The sequence below is a fragment of the Panulirus ornatus genome, chromosome 56 (genome assembly GCF_036320965.1).
Source record: "Panulirus ornatus isolate Po-2019 chromosome 56, ASM3632096v1, whole genome shotgun sequence".
Taxonomy (NCBI): Eukaryota; Metazoa; Arthropoda; class Malacostraca; order Decapoda; family Palinuridae; genus Panulirus; species Panulirus ornatus.
In genome coordinates this window covers 22,000,797-22,021,510 of record NC_092279.1, presented here as the reverse complement: position 1 = coordinate 22,021,510, position 20,714 = coordinate 22,000,797, and the positions used below count along the sequence as shown (strand labels likewise).

Genomic DNA, 20,714 nt, shown 5'->3' with positions numbered 1-20,714 from the left:
GCCCGCCGGGTGGTGCAGGTGGTCGTCACTGCCCGCCTGGTGGTGCAGGTGGTCGTCACTGCCCGCCGGGTTGTGCAGGTGATCGTCACTGCCCACCGGGTGGTGCAGGTGGTCGTCACTGCCCGCCGGGTGGTGCAGGTGGTCGTCACTGCCTGCCGGGTGGTGCAGGTGGTCGTCTCTGCCCGCCGGGTGGTGCAGGTGGTCGTCACTACCCGCCGGGTGGTGCAGGTGGTCGTCACTGCCCGCCGGGTGATGCAGTGATCGTCACTGCCCGCCGGGTGGTGCAGGTGGTCGTCACTGCCCGCCTGGTGGTGCAGGTGGTCGTCACTGCCCGCCGGGTTGTGCAGGTGATCGTCACTGCCCACCGGGTGGTGCAGGTGGTCGTCACTGCCCGCCGGGTGGTGCAGGTGGTCGTCACTGCCCGCCGGGTGGTGCAGGTGGTCGTCACTGCCTGCCGGGTGGTGCAGGTGGTCGTCTCTGCCCGCCGGGTGGTGCAGGTGGTATTGATCCCCACAAGACGCAGGTGGTTCTGGGTGATGACTACATTGTATTACACCAAACATCTACTTCCTAAGCTCGGTTTTTTTGTGACCGTATTTAGTGGATATGTTACAGGCCATAATAATAATAATAATAATAATAATAATAATAATAATGATAATGATAATAATATAATTCGTGTAATATACCTAAGAATTTTCTTTCCTACTCCGTTACCACCTGTGTTAAGTTTGCGTTATGTTAATTTTAACCTTCCACGCTCCATCTGCACCTAACACAAACACACAGGCACAAGGGATGACAATTGTTTCTTTCCATAGCAATTTTTACTCATAGCTCTTTCGTAAAACCTGACGTCTTGATTGATTATCTTTCTTATTTCTTCCCAACACCCGATAAGCCTTAGCCCTTCTTTCTGTATCAAAGGGTTCGAATCTTGGGCGCGGCAGTCGGACCACAGCTAATTGCTGTGTGTATGTGTGTGTGTAAGAGAGAGAAGACAATCTACGTGTATTTTTACGAGTTTTAGAGACGGGGCAACACAAGTGTAAAACTCTTTCCCAGTGACACACAATTAGTAATCACACAGAGTTTAGACCAGCTATTATTGTGCAAATGATGTTTAGTCGAACGCTATTTTACTTCCTGATCAAACGAGAGACAATGTTGAGTCAGCTTTTCCTTGTTTTCGACCACTGCAGGGAAGGACAAAGACGTATTGCTATATTCATATTTTTCTTTCTTTATTTCCTCGTATTTACTTTTTTTTTTCATGGCGGGACTTCCCACACATAGTCCTTGGAGCTGATAGGTTCAGATATCTCTCCCAACTTTTTGTTAAAAGTTCTCGTTGGGATTTCAGAGCGTTAAGGTCATGTATTCGAATGTCATGGGCGAGTCTGTAAGGAACTGGAGGTATAATGATCTCATTGCTTGGTGTATGTTGATGCTTGCTTGTCATCCACTGATTATGGTAGTTTTCGTATTAGTCTTTATTGTTCTTTTATCTTATTATCCTCGTGTAAGTGATATTAAACTGTCTCAGGATTACTTTAAAACTTGGCGCTTTTGACCTGCGCCGCAGTGTTGGCTTACGTTCCCTCTTCTCAAGGTATTACTTTGGGTTATGCTCCCGTGAGCTGGCTGCTTGTGTACCTCCCACCACTAGCTAGACCACGCGATACTCGGCAAGCTGCTGCATCTGTGTGGCTGTTGCCAATTCAAGGATGGGTGTTTTGATAACCATTTGTTTCCTTGCACCTCGAAGCTTTCTCTTATCTTATCTCTCTACTTTCTCTTATCTTCCTCAATAATTAAGACTTGGCACATTTTAAAAAAGATTTCTCAGTTCCTCCAGAATTCATCAATACTTTGTTTCTTCTTTTTAACTTTCATAATCCTCTCTCTCTTTCAATTAAGGCCCGGCATTGATGAGGACTTCTGTCCGTGACCAAAGCCTCCAAGGTTTAAAAAAAAAAAAAAAAATCTACCCTCCTTCCAAAATCGCTGTCCTGGCCTACCTATAGGAGTCTGGGTTGGGGGGATTATTTAGATCACGCCGGGAGAGGCGTTGTTCTAAAGTTCACTGTTGAAATCATAATCCACAGCCTCTTCACTTGACAATGTTATGTATTGTAATATCGTATTATTTTTGTGGGCGGGAAATTACATATTTTTTTGTAAGAATGGAATCAGTTTGTAGTCTCATCGACACAAAAATCTTTAAGGACAACTCATTATTTGTTAGTCTTTAACCACAGTGTAGTGTCGTAATGATGCTCAGTGGACCTGTTATTTAGCATTCATCTTAGTGTTACTTGTCGCATCTGTGGTAATGTCTGTGTCTGAAGTTAGAACTCATGCATTTAGCTGGTCGAGAGTTGTACTTAACACCAAGAGACCTGGAAATATGTATTGGTTCTTATAACTTTTTTAAGTCGTCCGTTTTGCCACTGGGTTGTCATGTGTTAAAAGTGCCCCCTTAAACCTATTCGTCAACACCTCTCGTACTTTATCTCTGTTCAGAATCGCAGTGAAGAATTTTGAATCTTCCTTCCCGTATCTCTTTATCTCGTCTTTACGACAAACACCGATTCATCACATCCAGGACCTTTCATGTGCACAATGCAGTCACCACAGTGAAGATACTGAACACTTACAGCTCATTTGCCCCCAGTCTTCCCTCATAGACACACATATATATATACACACAAACCACTACACTTTACGACCTGTGGTCCCGCACAGTGGACGTGGCCAACTTTCTGAGCTCTTCAGGAGTTTCATAAAGGTAGAAGGGACACCTAGTGTATTCGATACACGTCGTAGAAAGGCGACTAAAAGAAATAGGATCAGAAGGTTGGAAACCTTCCCCTTTGTGTATCGTTGTTTGTAAAAGAAGGAACATAAGGAGGATCCAAGCTAGGAGTGATCATCCTCCTTGAAGACTCAGGCTGGTGTGTCTGAATGTGCATGGATGTAACTAGGATGACAAGAGGGTTTGAGATAGGAATTATGTTTTGAGAAAGGAACATGAATATCCTCCATCTGGGTTAAAGAGAATTCAGTGGGGAAGAATGGTTTACTAATGTGTTTGGAGTAGTCATGGATTAGGGTGATGGCAAGGGTGGAGGTGGCACTTCTGCTGAAGGAGATTCGGTAATTTGTGAAGGAGTGTAAGGAAGTGAGCCCCGGATGGATGTGGACTGAAGTGGGTGAAAATGAAAGTGGATTACAAGAGGTAGGTCACTGTTTGTATCTACACACCTGGTAGCGAGAGGAATGAGGAAAAGAGGCAAGTGTTTTGGGAGGAGCTGAGTGTGTCAGTAATTTTGCTGTGTGGGATTGAATAATAGTGATTGACAATTCAAATGCAGTTGAGGGTATATTTAAGGGGGGATGGAGTACCCTTGTGAATAAAAATGGTGAACAGCTTTATTGGATTATGTATTGATTAATAGTCATGCTAAAGAGAGAGAGACTTTTTGAATGTAAATTTGCTTTGAGGGGAAAACATATGAGATGCCTGATCACTCATTTATGGTGGAGAGGAGGAAAATTTGTGAAGGCTCTTGGAAAAGTGGAAATGTTACTGGTGATAAAGAGGCTTGTGTTAGAAGATGTCACAAGAGATAGGATGAATAATGGCAGAAGGTGAGAGTAAAAGAAAATAGGGGAGTGGGTTAGGAATGGTATATGTTTAGGGAAGCATTGCTTACATGTGCAAAAGAAGTATGAGGCATGAGGAAGATGGAATGTGGGTGTGTGACAAATGGCAGTTTATGGTGGGATGAAGAAGTTAAGTTGTTAGTGAAAACAGAAAAAGAGATGTTTGTGCATTACTTTCAGGGGAGGAGTACGAGTGATTGTGTACAAGAGAGAAAGCGTCAGGTGTTCAAAAGGAAGGTCAAGGGGTTGAAAAAGAGGGCACATAAGAGTTGGGGTGAGAGAGTATCTGCAAACTTCATGGAGAATAAGAAAGTGTTTGGGAAGGAAGTCAATAATGTGAGGAGAACGAGAGAGGAAATGAGAGCATCATTGATGAGAGCAGATGGGGAAGTGGTAATAGGCAAAGAAGAGATGAAGAGGAAAAAGAATGAGTATTTTGAAGGACTGTTGGGTCAGATGTGGGTTGTCAGGGATGTGGGTGTGCCAAGTGAGTCATGGCAAGAGGTTTGGTGAAAAGAGAAGAGGTGGTGAATGCCTTACGTAAGATTGTGTGGCAAAATGTCTGGATTGAATGGGTTGTTGTTGAATTTCTCAAGAAAGTGTTGTGATTGATTAGTTAGGATTTTCATATGGCTCAAGATGAGGTGCCTGAGGATTGGCAGAATGCCTGTACATTACAACTGTATAAAGGAACAAAAGTGAGTTTGGTACTGTTTGCTAGGATGACTCTGGTAGTAGATTCGAATGAAAAATTGCAGTAGTAGTTTCTGAAACTGGGAGAGTGTGTGAATAAAAGGAAGGTTATTACATTTAGCAGTGTAGAGTGACTTGTTGGTTGGAGAGCGAGTTTGCTTGGAGAGAACCTCGAAGAAGCAGTGCTTTAGATACCAAGGAGTGGATATGGTAGCAAATGGAACCATGGAAACTGAAGTATGCCATAGGATGGTTGAGGGGGTTAAGGTCCCGGGCACATTCAGAAATGTATGGAAAGGGAGAAGTCACTCCTTAGGAGGGCATAGATGAGTATGTTTGATGGTATAGTAGTCCTAAGAGCATTGCTTGTATGCAAGGCATGGGCCCTAGATAAAAAATTAGAGAAGAGAGTGGATGTGTTGGAAATGAAATATTTGAGGACAGTAAGTGGTGTGAGGATGTTTGATCAAATAAGAAACATTAAGTAATGGAAAGATGGTAGTATGAGAGCTGAAGAGGATATGCTGACATGGTTTTGACATATGGAGAGTATGAATGAAGAAAGTTTGACAAAGAATACATATGTCAGAAGAGGAGGAACAAGAAGGGGAAATTGGGAAGGAGGTAGGATGGAGTGAAAGAAAGATGCTATATGTGATCAGGTGCCTGAACATGCAGGAGGGTGTAAGGCGTGCATGGGACCGAGCCAACTGGGGTGATGTGGTGCACATCGGGTGACATTCTGTTAATGGACTGAACCTTGGTATATGAAGCAGTTAGAGGAAAGCACGGAAAGGTTTGTGGTGCTTGGCTGTGGATAGGGGCTCTGGTTTTAGTACATTATATAAGACAGCTTGACATTGGAAGAGAGTAAATGAAGTGGTTCTTAGTTTTTGGCACTACCCTGGTATATGGGAAACGACAAACTTCTGAAAATATATACATAGAATCTATTTATTATTGGACTTCACTTGCTCATGGTTACACTGTAAGTGAAAACTCATGTTAAGTGAGGAAGCATTATTGTCAGTGGACAAGAGAATATTACACTGTAAGTGAAAAGTCACCTTGAGTGAGTTATCATTACTGTCAGTGAACAAAAGAGAGTACAGTCTCATCTAAGAACTCACTTCATAGGAGTCATCTTTTCCCTGCTTCTGATTGCAGTGCAGCCTTAAAGCTGTAGAAGCCCTATGAAAGGAGTCCTAGGGTTATGTATAATATTAAGTAATGTATGTTTGTAAGCACTATAGGACACTGACAGAATTTACTTACTCTACAAAAGCATTTAATCATTGCTGTGACTCCTTCTTCCTCTCTAAAGTAAACCTCTTAAATTTAATTCAAACCCTACCCTTTTGACTTAACCTGCCATATTATTCTTCATCTTTCCATTTCCCATTATCTTTTTTACATTTCACTGACTTCATAACTTTCTTTAAAAATATTTGTTAGTTTTTTCTAGGTGTCCTTGTTCCTCTTACATTCAATACTATTTGTATACATTGCATGATGATTGCATGTTGATCAAGGTATTCATGATTTCTTCTCTGAGAGGTCTTTTCCCATGTTGTTTTCAATAAAAATCCTTCATGAAATGTGACAACCACTTACTTCCACCATAATTTTGAGTACAAAAAGAAAAAGGCTTAGATATGTACAGTGCCTAGCAACATATAATAAAGCAAGCAGGTTACATTTCCTAGCTAGGTTTTTCTTTACGTGTTCACCATTTCCTACATTTGCAAGAGAGCATCTAGAACAGAGGAAGAATGGCCTCATTTGCTATGTCCTCTCTTTATTTGTCATGCAGAATGCAAGAAACCAAAACCACTATCCACAGCCAAGCCTTTAAGACCATTCCATAGTTTCCCCCTGACCATTTTCTATGCCATTTCAGCTGGAAATATAAACTGTCAGACGAAAGACAGATGTTGTTATTTACTACTATGCTGGCATTTAGAATGCAGGTTCAATTCTGGTTACCAAGCTTTGTCAGAGACAGGTAAATTAGGACAAATATGAAGAAGAGCAAGAAAATATTCTGATACTTAGAAGTAAAATATATTTCTCTGAAAAAACTGAGACCCGTGATTGAATAAGAGTATTCTTAATACTACATAATTTCAATGGTATAAAAAAAAATTTGTTTGAGATACAGTGACCAGAAATTATGGTATAGAGGGGAAGAAATGTAATACAAATGAAGTCAAATATTTTATGCATCAGAACATTGGAGTAAACAATCACAAGATGTCTGGGTGAAGACTAGCATTATATTCAAATTACAGCTATAAAAATACAGTACTTTAATATATAGTATCAGTAAATGAATTGGTTGAAGAAAATATAGTATATACATGTATCAACTTTTTCTTTTCACATTTGAACTTCCTTCCCAGATTATTTGGTTGCCAGCATTAAGCATAATTTCCGTTTTCACTTCCCTAAAAAAAAATAATGTCAGTGCTATACTCTTTCCATACTAACAGGTGCTCCCTCCATATTTTCCTGCTGGCTTTTGTGCTGGAGGAAGTGACGATGGGTAAAAGCCTTCTGCTGTACTATCCAGTCACAATATATTTAGAATTTAGGACACCATTAGTCCTCCAACAGATAAGTTGTCAGACCTTAAGGTCTTCTTTTCCTTTTCCTTCCCATATACCATTAAAGGAGAAAAAAAAAAAGTGAAATAAGTACATTTGTATTTAATACAAAATTCCAACATTAAGATAGGCTCCACAACAGACTGAACTTTGGAAACCTGATATTACTTTACTAGTAACAGATCTATTTAACTGCATAAATAAATGACTGCTTCATGTAAGAACAGTACATCTTGTTAGCCATCATGTGTTCATTGTAACCCAAAAATATTTGGCTTGGATCCACAGGGTATTACAAATGACTATATAAGTTTACTCTGGTATTGTCATATACATAAGTTTATATTCAAATATACATTCTATGACAAAAATAGTGTTTGCACTTTCACTCAGAATTCCTTAGGTAACTGTTAAAAGTTTTTATAAAAAAAAACTTAATAAGACTAGCATTCTAAATACAAGTAATAAGCAATCCCAGTAACATTTATATACACATGTTCCTCACAGATAAGTTTCAGTCATACAACATTGCTACATAAATACAAACATTATTAGCTGAAATCTATGTAATTCATATATTTAGATAACACAACCTGTACAAGAAATGCTAGGATTATGAATATGGAAGATTAGATGTTAAAGGGATTCAGTGGAGTTTCATGTAAATTTATGAAATTGTTGGAAGTTGGAAACTTAAAAAATTTAATAAAAATACATACAATGAACAAGGGTACAAGGTAATAATCGTAAAATTCAAATGCAACGACAGTGTTTTTAATCCAGAGAGGACAGTAATTTGTATGCATGTAAAAGTTAATCCCTTTGAAATAGAGTTAACATGTGAGGAAGAGGGGAGACTGTAAAGTTAATAATTTTATATACACAATTAAGAATGGGGAATGGTGATGGGTGTAGTAACTTTTATTTTTAAGAGATTCTGTGCATGGCAGGAGAAGGCATTGAGGTAAAGAAGTACCATACAGTAATAAGACACTTCTTATAGAAAGGTTAAGGATGTGATGGCTTAGGGCTTCTTACTGATGTAGCTTTTGGTTTATTGCACATAACATTTTGTGAATGATCTATCAAAGCTCAGGTGTACTTCATTATGTTCATATCACATGTTACATACCTTTTGTTGGTCCACGAGGTATTCTGTTATCAGGATGAAGTTTAGTGAAATGTATCTTACACACCATTTAACCAACAAATTGTTTGTTGGTTAAATTACAAAGAAATGTAAATTACTGTATTACAATTTATTATCCAAGATTTAATTTTTTTCCATATTTGAGTTCAATAATTGTCCAGTAATTAAGCTGTAACATTTGTATTAGAATCTGAAAGTTTTGGATGAGTGCAATATTTAATTTGTCAAATAATGAAGGCTTGATGATGTCTGATCCTTAATGTATAATGAAATTTTCTTTAAAGCAAAAGATTAATTTTTGTAGGTTGAAATGCTACATCTAACATAGTGAGTAGTGACAAGCATTACCTCATACTTGGCTGGCCTCTGTAAAAGATCAGTTCCCACAAGAAAACCTGAAACTTTCTCCATGTTTTCAAATAGTTGTTCTTCCTCACAAACTTTTGAATTTTTTTAATAACCCTAAACCTACAAGAACACACAGTTCTCTTATACAAAGGAATGCATTTGTTGTGACCCTAAAACACAAAAGTTTTTAAAAAAAAATTAGATTTCCATTTTGTAAACAAGGGTGTATAAAATGGGACAACATGGTTCTAGGTAATACACATTATATTTCCTCTCAAAATTTATTACAATACAAAAGAACAAGAACACAGATTCTGATTAAGAAACTATCATGCTTTATCTGTTAAGCTTAAAGATCCAAAAGTTTCCAATATTTTTGATCCATCCATTGCATTAGTTCTGCATTTTGAGTACCTGCAAGAAAAAAAATCAATGCTGAACTCCAGTAATAACATAAAATGAAAATTTACACAGGTAATGTTTTAAGTATCCACAAAGTCTTTAAATTCCAGTAATTACATAAAATGAAAATTTACAGTTAATGTTTAAAGTATCCACAAAATCTTTAAATTATGACAACCTCTCACTTTTGGGTTGAGTAAATAATAAAACCATTATCAATGTTTGTAAAGGTGATCCCATAAAATGATGGCTCACAAAGTAATGTTTCATAAAAACAACATCCAAGAATTAAGGAAGAAATTCGTGAAAAGACATAAAGTTTTTGCAATAGTGACATTTGAAGAAAATCATTATTATTTTCAACATTTTATTCAATTAAAAATGAAATGTAAAATTTCCATGTACGTGATAAACTGGATCAGTTGATAGAAGAAAATAATATTTTCATAACCTTTTTCTTTCTTTAACATTTGATTGCTATGAGTTACATTTTAGAAATAAATTACAAACTAAACACTGAAGCACTAAAGTAATTATGCTTTACGATAGCAACCACCATTATAGATACCTTATGCACTGCCAGGGTAAACTAACCATGGAATGACAAGCAAAATGTAGGTATGATCTTCAAAGTCAAAACAATAAACTCTCCCACAAAAATGTTAAGTGAACCAAGAAACAGAAAAAAAAAAAATCACCACATAGATAAGCTAAGTGTTGCCAAACTCAGGATGGAACAATTAGCAAAAAGCTAAGTAAAAACGCCAATGAAAAAATAAAATACCCATAAAAATGTTACTCATGAACCATGAAATGCAATAGATTAATAATTCACTAGTCAACAAAGATTTTGTCCCATGGAAAAAAATGTTTCTTATGTATTTTTGCACGCTGAATCCAAATATGTTTTCAGAATTTCTCTACTACCCATAGTTTTTTGTTCCAGCATACCTGCATATCATTACAAAGTATATATGTACCAGTGCTCTATGGAGCATGGGAAACAAAAAGTTTAACAAACACAGCTATTTTCATTGTCTGTAAAGTGCAATAGCTTCTCTTTGAAAGCACAAGGCTAGAAAAAGGAGTCACCAAGGGCCTGCAGAAACACAACTGGAAATGTTGGAACATTCAAACAGTGCCCACTCCTAAGTATCAGTTCTCTGTCAAGTGCAGGCTAAAACTCAATGTGTAAGCAGTGTCTTTTTGACTCTGTAGACAGATTGTGCTTTCATGTATTCAAGTGTTGTGCTGATACCCCATCCACCATTATAATGCCAAGAAACTGTGTAAATAGTTCAAATTCTTTCTGTTACATCTGCAGTGAATTGACATTCATATAAAAGAAAATGTTCTTTTGCAACCCTCATTAAGAAAATGCTATGAGCATTACTTTGGTTGTAAAGTGGGTGACCAGGATAAAAGTTGAGCCCCCCATATTTGTTGTGTCACGGATCAGGATTTTTACAGCATGGACAAAAGGTTCATGCCATATGCCTTTTCTATGGTTTGGAGAGAATCCAAAGATCACACTTCAGATTGCTACTTCTGCCTGACAAATATATATGGTATAACATCAAAATCCAAGCATACTGTTAAATATCTTGATTTACCATCTGCTATGAGGCCAGTACCTCACAATCAGGAATTAGCTGGGCCAGAACCTTCAAGAAACATGAAACTGAGTAACAATAAGCCTGGTGATGAGAAAGTAGACCAAGTAGAGGACAACATGGATCCAACATTTGAAGGAAGCTGTACTTCAAGTGAACCACATTTGCTGAGTCAAGGAGATCTTAATGATCTCATCCATTATTTAAATTTGTCTAAGAAGCAAACTGAACTTTTGGGTTCTAGGTTGAAGGGCTGGAATCTTCTCCAGAATGAAACTTAAGTTTGTTTTTATTGTGATCGTCATGTCATTTTCAAAGAATTTCCTCCCTTGAAGAAAATCTGGTGTTTTACAATGATGTTCGTTCTGTAGTGGAGGCACTTGGCCATGAATATAACACAGATGAGTGGTGCTTGTTTACTGATTCATCAAAGGTAAACTTAAAAGCAGTTCTACTCTACAACAGAAATAAATTCCCCTCTGTTCCTCTGGCTCACACAACTAACATGAAGGAATCATATGACAACATGAAGTTTCCTTTGGAAAAATTAAGTATGGGGACTTTAAGTGGGATGTATGAGGTGACCTAAAGGTTGTGGCACTTTCACTCGGAATGCAACTTGGTTACACGAAGTTTTGTTGTTTCCTCTTTGAGTCGAACAGCCAGGAGAAGAGAAAATCATTATGTAAGAAAGTGTAGCCAAAACGAACATCACTGACCCTACTGAAGAAGAATGTCATCAATCTTCCTCTTGTTGATGTTGAGAAAATTTATCTGCCTCCTTTGCACATTAAGCTCAGGTTGATGAAGACTTTCATCAAAGTTATGGATAAAACTAGCCATGGATTCACAAATTTGAGGAATAAATTCCCCAGAATCAGTGATGCAAAAATCAAAGAGGGTATTTTTGTTGTACCAGAGATCAAGGAACTGCTTCGAGATGAAAACAATGATGCATGGCTGTCATTTGAGAGAGTTTGCAAAGATTTTCATGAGAATCACAGATCAGAAAACTACTGTAACATTGTAAAACATCTACTGACTTCCTATATAGCTGTGGGATGCAATAAGAGTCTAAAATTCAATTTTTGGACTTGCAGTTAGAATTTTCCCCAGAAAATCTTGGGCCAGTCAGTGATAAGCAAGGCAAAAAATTTCACCATGACATTTTGGACATGAACAAGCAGTCCCAAGAAAAGTGGAGCCCCTCTTCGTTAGCAGATTACTGCTGGACACTAAGGAGGGACGTTCTTAAGTCCAAATATAGCCAAAAATCGTACACGTCTACATTTTTGAGGTAAGTTTTTAAGCGTAATACCAGCTTTATTCATTAATGAGTAATATACTCTTATTGTAAAAATTTAATTGCTCTGTCACTTAAAAATCATGCCACATAGAAAACCTCAAATGTATTCCTCTTCACACAAACTCATTTACTTTAAATTACCTAATGTTCAGTACTCCCACATAATTTTCCACCCTTCCATATCACATACACCCTTTTTCATGCCAAGAAGTAAATTACCTTTCTGACAATTCTTTGAGAGCCCACCCCGCTAACTGTTGGGTCTCCTTTTTCTTCTGAGCACTACACTTTGGAGATGATGAGACTTGGGTACAACTCTGTTGATCATAAAAGGTACTGACAATTAATATCTAATATCAGACAAACTTCAATTGGATGAATATATTTATCATATGAATAAAAATCTAAGAATCGAACAGTATTTTTTCTGGAATACTCTGCATTTGTAAATTTATCAAATTAAAAAGGACTTACCAGGAAGAGACCATAAAGGGCACGCACATTGCCTGGGTTTAGCTTAGCTGCCTGACAAAAGTAGCTTCGAGCTAATTCCAAGTTATCTAGACCACCCTGAAACAAATAAAACCTTTTAATCTCTATATGTATGTGAGCAACTGTGAAAAATATATATTTATATTTATATAACATTTAAAGATTTGGATAAAGCATATGAAAGGGTTGACAGAGATGTTCTATAGAAGGTGCTACAAATAAATGGTGTGGAAGGAAAGCTATTAGAAGCAATGAGGAGCTTTTATCAAAAGAGTAAGGCATGCCTGCAAGTACTCAGAGAAAAGGATGAGTGGTTTAATGTGAAAGTGAGTCTGCAGCAGGGGTGCCTCATGTCTCCATGACTGTTTAATTTGTTTATGACTGGGATGATAAGGTAAATACAAGAGGCATGAAGAGAGCAGCAGGTATGCACTCTGCTGGGGGTGAGGAGGTTCGGGAGGTGAGTTAGTTGTTGTTTGCTTTATATATGATGTTAGTTGGTTCATGGGAGAGCCTGCAGAAGCTGGTAATTGAGTCTGGAAGTGTATGGGAAAGGAGAAAGTTGAAAATAAAGGCAAGGTTATTAGGGTTAACAATGAAAAAGACAGGTTATTTAGAGTTTGAATCTGAACGTAGAGAACATGGAGGAAGAAGAGTATTTTAGATACCTGGGCCTGGACATGGCAGTAAATGCAACCTTGGGAGCTGAAATGAGCCACGGAGTGGGCAAGGGAGAAAAGGTCTTGGGCACATTTAGGAATGTGTGGAAAGAGAAGTCAATGCCTTTATGGGCAAAGATGGGTATATTTGACAGCATAGTAGTCCTGATAGTGCTGTATGGATTCAAGGTGTTAGCTATAGACAAAAATGTAAAGTATCGATAGGGTGAATGTGATGGAAATGAAATTCTAAGGACAATATGTGGTATAAGCTGGGTTATTCAGAAAAAATTATTGGATATAAAAGAGCTGAAGAGGTATGCTGATATGGTTTGGACAAATGGAGAGGAAGAAAGAGGAAAGGATGACTAAGAGGGTATACATGTCAGAAGTGGAATGATCAAGGAAAAGGTGGAAACCAAGGATGGAGTGAAAGATGATTCAAAGGTTCAAGGCCTGAACATGCAGGAGCATTCAAGGTGTGTAGATAGAGTGAACTGAAGCAATGTGGTTTACAGGGGATATGCTGTCAGTAAGCTGAACTAGGGCACATGAAGTGATTGGTGGAAACCATGGAAAGGTCAGTGTGATAAGGGGCTCTGGTTTCAGTTCACTTCCTCACTAACATGGGAAACAGAAAACATGTATGAAATATAAAAATTACTTCTTAATATATGCAACAACTTCACAGCTCTTTTCACTAAAAAGCAGCGTGCGAAATTTGGGAAAATGTTTTAACCATTGCTTCTGTATTTTCAGCAATTAAGGGTGTGAAGACAGTAAGCAATGTGTCCGAAGAGTCTGCTTATGCCATCCTACTCTGAATATAAGAAAGGGCAGTATGAAGTAAGTACATAAAAAGAACCTTGGTTAAACATCTAAATGTGTCCTTCCATTTCTCCACAATTAATCATTACACCAAAATCTAATGAAAAAAACCATGATGACACCACAACCAAGATGCACTTCCATTTATCAGACCACTGCTACCTCTCACACATGCATTACTTCCATTGTAGTTCTAAACAGCAGTCAGAAATCATCCATGCACCCCATACACAGTCAAAAACTTTCCAAAAAGTTTTGCAATTCACTCTGCCACATGCCTTTTCTAAATCCATATATGCTGCACAAATCTTTTTCTCAAGTTTCTCTTCTATTTGTTCAAGTGCAAAACTCTGATCTACATATCCTCTGGCCTTCCTAAACCCATCTTGTTCATCACGAAGGGGTTTCACTAATTTCCAATAAAATTTTAAAATACAGTGCATGCAGAAAAGGGTAGATTTGTTGGATGTGAAACGTTTGAGGGCAATATATGGTGTGAGGTGGTTTGATCGAGTAAGTAATGAAAGGGATAGAGAGATGTGTAGTGATTAAAAGTGTGTGGATGAGACGGCACAAGAGGGTATGTTGAAATGGTCTGGACATACGGAGAGGATGACTGATGAAAGATTGACAAAAAGGATATATGAGTCAGAAGAGGAGGGATCAAGGAGAATAGAGAAACCAAATTGGAGATGGAAGGATGGAGTGAAAAAGATTTTTAGTGAACAGGCCCTAAACATGCAGGAGGGTGATACATATGCATGGGGTGGAGGGGATTGGAATGATGCAGTATTCTGGGGTTGACATGCTGTCAATGGACTGAATCAGGACATGTGAGGCATCCAGGTAAAGGCATCCAGGGTAAACCAGGGAAAGGTCTGTAGGGCTTGGACATGGATAGGGAGCTGTAGTTTCAGTGCATTACACATGACAGCTAGAGAATGGATGTGATTGGATATGGCCTTTCTTCATCTGTTTCTAGCGCTTCCTTGCTAACGTAGGAAACAGCGATTGCGTATGAAAGAAAAGAAGAAAGAAAGATGTTTTATTTTTAAATACTGAATGGTCCTAACTTGTCAGGCTTTTTTTCCCCACAGAAAGTGTGCAGCCATTCAACATACATTAGCTGAGCACAGAAAAAGAAGAACTCTTTTGAGTGGGTATAGCAATTATAGACATTTGGTATCTTGTTTCTGACCTAAAGGCACAGAGAACATTTCTCCCATGGTAGGGCTTTCAAGAACCTCCAAGAGACTTACTAATATCATAAATTTCACAAAATTATCAACATCATTTTTAAAAACTTTAGTGTGTCCCATTACTGAACCTAAGAAATTCACATACAGTACAACTCACTACTCTTATCAAATCCCGCAAGTCACAAGGGGTAATGAAGTATTAAGCCACTCCATACACCAACTGCTGTTAGCAAGGAAAAGATCATTTCAAATAATACATTTCATTCCCTTACAGAATATTATCAATTATTAAATGAAATTCTAGCAGTTCCTACACAAATTCACAACAATTACAATAAAGAAGAACTGATGTGAATCACCATTTCAATAAATGCTAAATACTAAGGATGACAACATTAAATGTTGCTACCATCTACATTTACCACACTTTGTACTCCACCTACTCTTGGTTCCTTTCCCTTTAATGAAATGATAAAAGACATGGAAGTTAAAAGACAATTAATATATCATCATCTCCATAAACTGATTAATAAAAATAAAATCATATAAAGCAAAAATAATTAGTTCAACAATAACTGTTTTTTACCAACAGGGTGCAATAACTATACTATCTCTAGAGATATGGAAAGAGCTGTTACTCCTCTTCTTGTCACTGATGATGCTAGCCTTCAAAACAGTATAATCCACAGTTCCAGACTTGATATGCTTTACTGCGCAAATTTGCCTGATCAGTCATGAAATCAAAGCTTTACTTTCCTCACAGTAACTAGCTGTTCTTACCAATCTCTTTAAAGGAAACATGGGATCCTATCCTTTCTCCATAACCATTTAGCAGTGGTTGCCCCTGTCAAATTAAGTCCTAAATATCTATAGAGAATTATGAATTTTCAAAGATTGCAAGTTAAAAACTGGTTTCTTTTCATGAATATGGGCATCATATGTTTTTTTATACCTGTTCAGCTTTTCCTGACTAGCAAAATAGCACTGGAACAGAAGACAGAGCCTTCTCAGTATGCGTTTTGCATGACTCCTCCCTCTGTTTCCTCTATTAAATTTTCTGGCTGTGCAATTCTCTCCAATATTGACATTTACGTCATAAATAATCATGGTTGTTATTCTCAAAATACCTGATAAGGCAAAGACCAGATTTAATAATACTTATCTAAACAATATTTCAACAAAAAATTATAATATACAAGAAACCTTGAAGGCTAGTGTTTAATTAGTACCAATAAAATTAATTTTCAACCTTTGGTACAATATTGCCCATACCAAAGCTAACATTATGCATGCATTTTGCAATTGTCAAAAAAGTGAATAAATGTACATAAGCAACAGATATCTCCTTTCCTTAAACAGTGAAGCTACAAAATTTTCTTCATTCTTTCATATTTCCCTCTTCCTCTTAACCTTTCCACCTTTAATAGACAGATCTAAAAACAAGTGGAGCTTAAATTAATCTTTACAATCATTTTCTCACATTCTTCATATAACTTCATTCAAGATGGCCATGCTTGGACATGTTTTTGCATATGGCATGTCCACAGTTTCAATAAAAATCAAAACGTTATCATTATCTAGAAAACTGTACATCATAGCATGCTGCCATTTGACTTTATCAATAACCTTTAGGTATCCAAGTAAACACATGAGTAGCTTTAAAAAAAAATTTTAGTTTTCTTTATTGAACTGAACAAGTTACATCTTCAAAATGTGCCAAATAAATGTAAAATTGATTTATATAAATAGTTCATAAGCAAAAGTCCTCAGTGAAGAAAAAACATGGGTAAACAAAGAGAAATGGAGAGTCTGCCTTTAAAAGGGTCACATCATAGTTGTTTGGAAAGATATGGGAAGGGAAAAAATTCCAATGGTTAGCAGTAGAGAGGGAATAACACTTAAAAGCCTATCCCTGAGACATCAGTCACTTTATAACAATTAGGCTATGCAGTGACTTGCTAAGTACTCTGTAGCCCAGCTGACACTGATACTAAACCAGCAACAAATCCCTATGTAATATTCATTTATAGTGTAATCATAATTTCTTAAATTAATATTTTGATGAGAATTACCAATTATTTGACAAGATTTCAATTTCCCTTAGGAACTCTTACCTGTGTATACTTGATTTCGGCATATCTGGTATAGAACAAGTGGTTGTGAGGGTTAGTTAGTATTAATTCTTCCATACAGAAGGCAGCTTTACTGTAATCACCCTCCTTCAGGTACAAATCACACAATTCTTGCCATGCTTCACCATCAGACATGAATCTGCAAGTGAAAACAATGTTAATCCTACTGTAATTAAATGTATTTATAATCAAAGCATGATAGTTATGAGGTTATGTTAATATTACTTCATCCATACATAAGCTACAGCTTTACTATAATCACCTTCCTTCAGGCACTGTTCAAAATTTTCTTGCCACACCTTAACATCAGACATGAATTTGCTGAGGAAAAACAATGTTAATCTCACTCTGACACTACACAAACAGGAACAAACAAGCAACATTAACATCATACAATTGCAGCAGTCTCACCCAAAACAGAGTGCCTGCAATAACAGAGGTCTACAGACACTGTGATAATCCCCTGGCCAACATGCACCCAACCTCACATCACCCACGCTAGTTAAACTCTTCCTCTCAACAGAACTTATCTGTATATTATAACTATTACATCTTAATATACAACATGAAGACAAATAGAGAGAAAAATGGCAAAGCTCAATCAAAAAAATGGTAATCATCAATTATCTCATGCAGCTTGTATGACTTTATAACAATAACTCACATTTTAAGATATTCGGTGAGCTCTTTAATAGCATCTGGAATCCTGCCTTGACCACGTAATACAGCAACTTTGCGCTTCCTTGCAGTTGAATTTGTTTCATCTTGGCGAATTATGCTGTCATATACATCCATTGCCTCATCAAATCTAAAGAAAAAAATAAGACATAAACTCTATCACTTAGAATCAAACAGTTTACTGATGCTTTACTCTGATTTTACTAACAACACACAGGACATTCATGGAACATTTTCTGACCACTCCATCTTAACTTAAAACTTTCAACAAACTGGTAATGCATGCAGTACAAGATACTTGCTTTTGGATATCTATGAAAGAATTAAAAAACTGTACAAGGCAAAATTATATTAGTCTTCCCCTTAGTTTCCAGCTTCATATGTAATTATCATGAGTGTATAGTACAACAATCTCTGAACAATTATGTCAAAACTGAGAATTATAAAAGAATATCAAAACTTTGTGAGTTACACATATAAAGGCAACTAAAGTCATCAGATAAACATCACTGCTATAACTATACGTATTACTATATCTGACCTTTCAAGAGCTTCCAGCCTCATAGCTTTCAGTTTACGGACTCTTAGGGATCCTGGAAACTGTTCATTAAGAGACACTAAACTTGGCTCTGCTACATCCAAACGATAACAATCCAGACCGGCTATAACAACTTGCTCCTCCACCATCCAACCTGTCAACCAGGTATTGGTTTTATCTTTTCATGTAACCATAAAACATAAATGAATTTTGTCATAGATATGGATGTAACATATTTGAAAAGTGAGAAATTTAGATGACCAGTACAATTTGAACAAAATTAACAAAAACAATACTTTTGAATGAATTCCCTTTCATTATCCAAGTCCCTGGGGTTACACTAGTTTGATATCTAAATGGACAAAACTAAAAAATTATGTAAATCCAAGAATTCTTTATTTCCAAATCAAGAAATATAAGCTGTTCATCTAGCTTCACAAAAATAAAGCTATAGCGTTCACATTTAACGTAAAAAATTCAGTAATTAATTTTAGTTTTATCTGGATATATGTTCAACTTCATTCAAATAACATCACCATTAAGAACGTATATGAAGGATTGTGATGTTTACATTCTGGCAAAAGTAAACACAAATAAGGACATACGCTCATCTCCCAGTTTGTGTTTGTAATGTTTGAGGCAGTAATCCCACATGTCTACCACCTCTTCGCTGTGCCGAGTGTTGTCCTCTCTCCATGCTCGTAACTGGTCTCGAACCTCTGAAATGAGTAAATGTGATATTTTTGTGTATTAGTATTATCTTAAATCTACTTATGATAATATTCTGCCATTTCAACATGGTATATTATTTTCTCCACTATTACTGACAGCTTATTCAATTTGCATCATTCACAGTTATAGCCACTGGCTTTTGAAAGAAAGTCATATCATTGGGAAGTTACCCATCACCGTTTAATTTGTTTGGCACACAGATTTAGTCTCTGGCATTGCAGCTTATTTTTATAACACGATGAACCAACATGCTCAATAATTCTTTCAGGCTTTCTAGCATCTAATGTGATTATTATTCATTATTTTGCCCCGTCTATCATAATCATGTCCAATGAAAAATATATCAACGATTTTGCTCATGATCTGGATCAAAGAAACTTCACTACTTGGAGAGATTATGCACGTGTAAAAGAGCCATCTAAAAGCAATTATAATATAGCTTAAGTACATGGGTCAAATGATATTAAAGGATATGATTAAGTATTCAAGCAAGATTCTCACCAGTCTTTCACCTTTGAATAGTTTCTATGATACGCTATGCAAGCTGATTGTTCAATATTTGAAATAAAAAAATGCAATGTATTGGTCCAGAGACTGCTAGATTTTAAACGCTGTACCTGCAGAATAGAATATCGCACTCCTAGTCATCCTCTGGAACATTCATAGTATTCTCTAAACATTGCACTAACACTATATCGCCACTCAATACCCAGAACTAGTTTCAGGTCATTGCTACACTTGCATTTAAATTCCCAAGAAACACTGCAGTAGTTATTTTGCCGACATGTCATCAACAGAGAGTCAATAAGCATTATGTCAACTGTTCATATACATTTAAACAGTCCAAACAGATCAACTTTACCAAAATCCTTATATGGGAACTCCGCCCTCTGGTCCACTGACCCCTAACCAACATTAAAGTAATCATGACTAACCTCATTGTAGCCCAGGTGCAAGATAGTTGGAATAAATCCAGTCATATAAAGGAACAAAGGAAAATTCATTTCCGCATAAAAGTTGGAGTTTGTATACGTACCAGACACACCTTGTCGGCAAAATATTTACTTGGAAATCTTTTCAAGTCGTTGCTAGCACAATAGCTTTAATGTTTCTTATGAGTCCACTAATAATGGTTTTATTGTTGTAAATTCTTACTTTCGAAGCAATACTAAATTACCTACGTATTTGCTGGGTAAATAGCTAAATATTAAGGATCACAGACTTATCATTTCAGTAACGAGTTTTCTGCATCGTCATTGTCGTTTCATTGCATTTGTTATACAAAATATGTTGGACACTCATCTTATAATTTACAGCCTGCATCAAATATGATCAAGGAATAACAGTAAGCAGAAACTGTGAGTTTCATGTAAAGCTGTCAAGAGCACAATGTTGTTCTGTCAATACACAGCTGACGAAACCGAGTACTGTAGTGACACAAAACACGTCTATTTCTTGAATAATAACCGCCTTAACACAGTGGTACTCAAGTGGCTGGTATGTAACTTTATATGAAAACATTTAGAAGGAGAAAGATTTAGAAATTCTAATTATATTTAAACATTCAATGTCAAATCAACACTACCTTCCCAGTCCAAGTCAAGCGTCGCCATCTTTACCGAATTTGCCTTCTCCTGCAAGGCCTCTCATGTATAAAATGTGTAATTAT

General features: G+C 36.9%; 2 protein-coding genes across 3 annotated transcripts in view; one reads left to right on the top strand and one right to left on the bottom strand.

The window, feature by feature from the left end:
• Positions 1-20,714, top strand: part of LOC139766010 (33 kDa inner dynein arm light chain, axonemal-like) — a 144,308-nt gene that overhangs the window by 117,656 nt on the left and 5,938 nt on the right. Inside the window, exon 2 of one of the 2 annotated variants that reach the window (XM_071694084.1) lies at positions 13,698-13,784. In XM_071694084.1, the coding sequence (XP_071550185.1) occupies positions 13,725-13,784 (60 nt within the window). In that variant the 5' untranslated portion in view covers positions 13,698-13,724. Of the gene's footprint in view, positions 1-12,363; positions 13,785-20,714 lie in introns of those variants that run through there. The other variant, XM_071694083.1, reaches the window with a different exon arrangement.
• LOC139766009 (ER membrane protein complex subunit 2-like) lies at positions 7,054-20,683 on the bottom strand. The gene is made up of 8 exons (XM_071694080.1): positions 20,631-20,683; positions 18,919-19,032; positions 18,317-18,467; positions 17,762-17,905; positions 17,080-17,236; positions 12,262-12,357; positions 12,007-12,104; positions 7,054-8,880 (listed from the first exon to the last, which is right to left on the bottom strand). The coding sequence occupies exons 1-8, from the start codon at positions 20,656-20,658 to the stop codon at positions 8,796-8,798; spliced, it is 873 nt and encodes a 290-aa protein (XP_071550181.1). The 5' UTR covers positions 20,659-20,683; the 3' UTR covers positions 7,054-8,795.

Coding starts and splice junctions, on each gene's coding strand:
- LOC139766009 (XM_071694080.1), bottom strand. CDS start 20,658: ATGGCGACGCTTGACTTGGACTGGGAAG. Junction 19,033..20,630: donor GCTTGACTTGGACTGGGAAG/GTAGTGTTGATT, acceptor TACTCATTTCAG/AGGTTCGAGACCAGTTACGA. Junction 17,906..18,316: donor AGGCTGGAAGCTCTTGAAAG/GTCAGATATAGT, acceptor TTTTTTCTTTAG/ATTTGATGAGGCAATGGATG.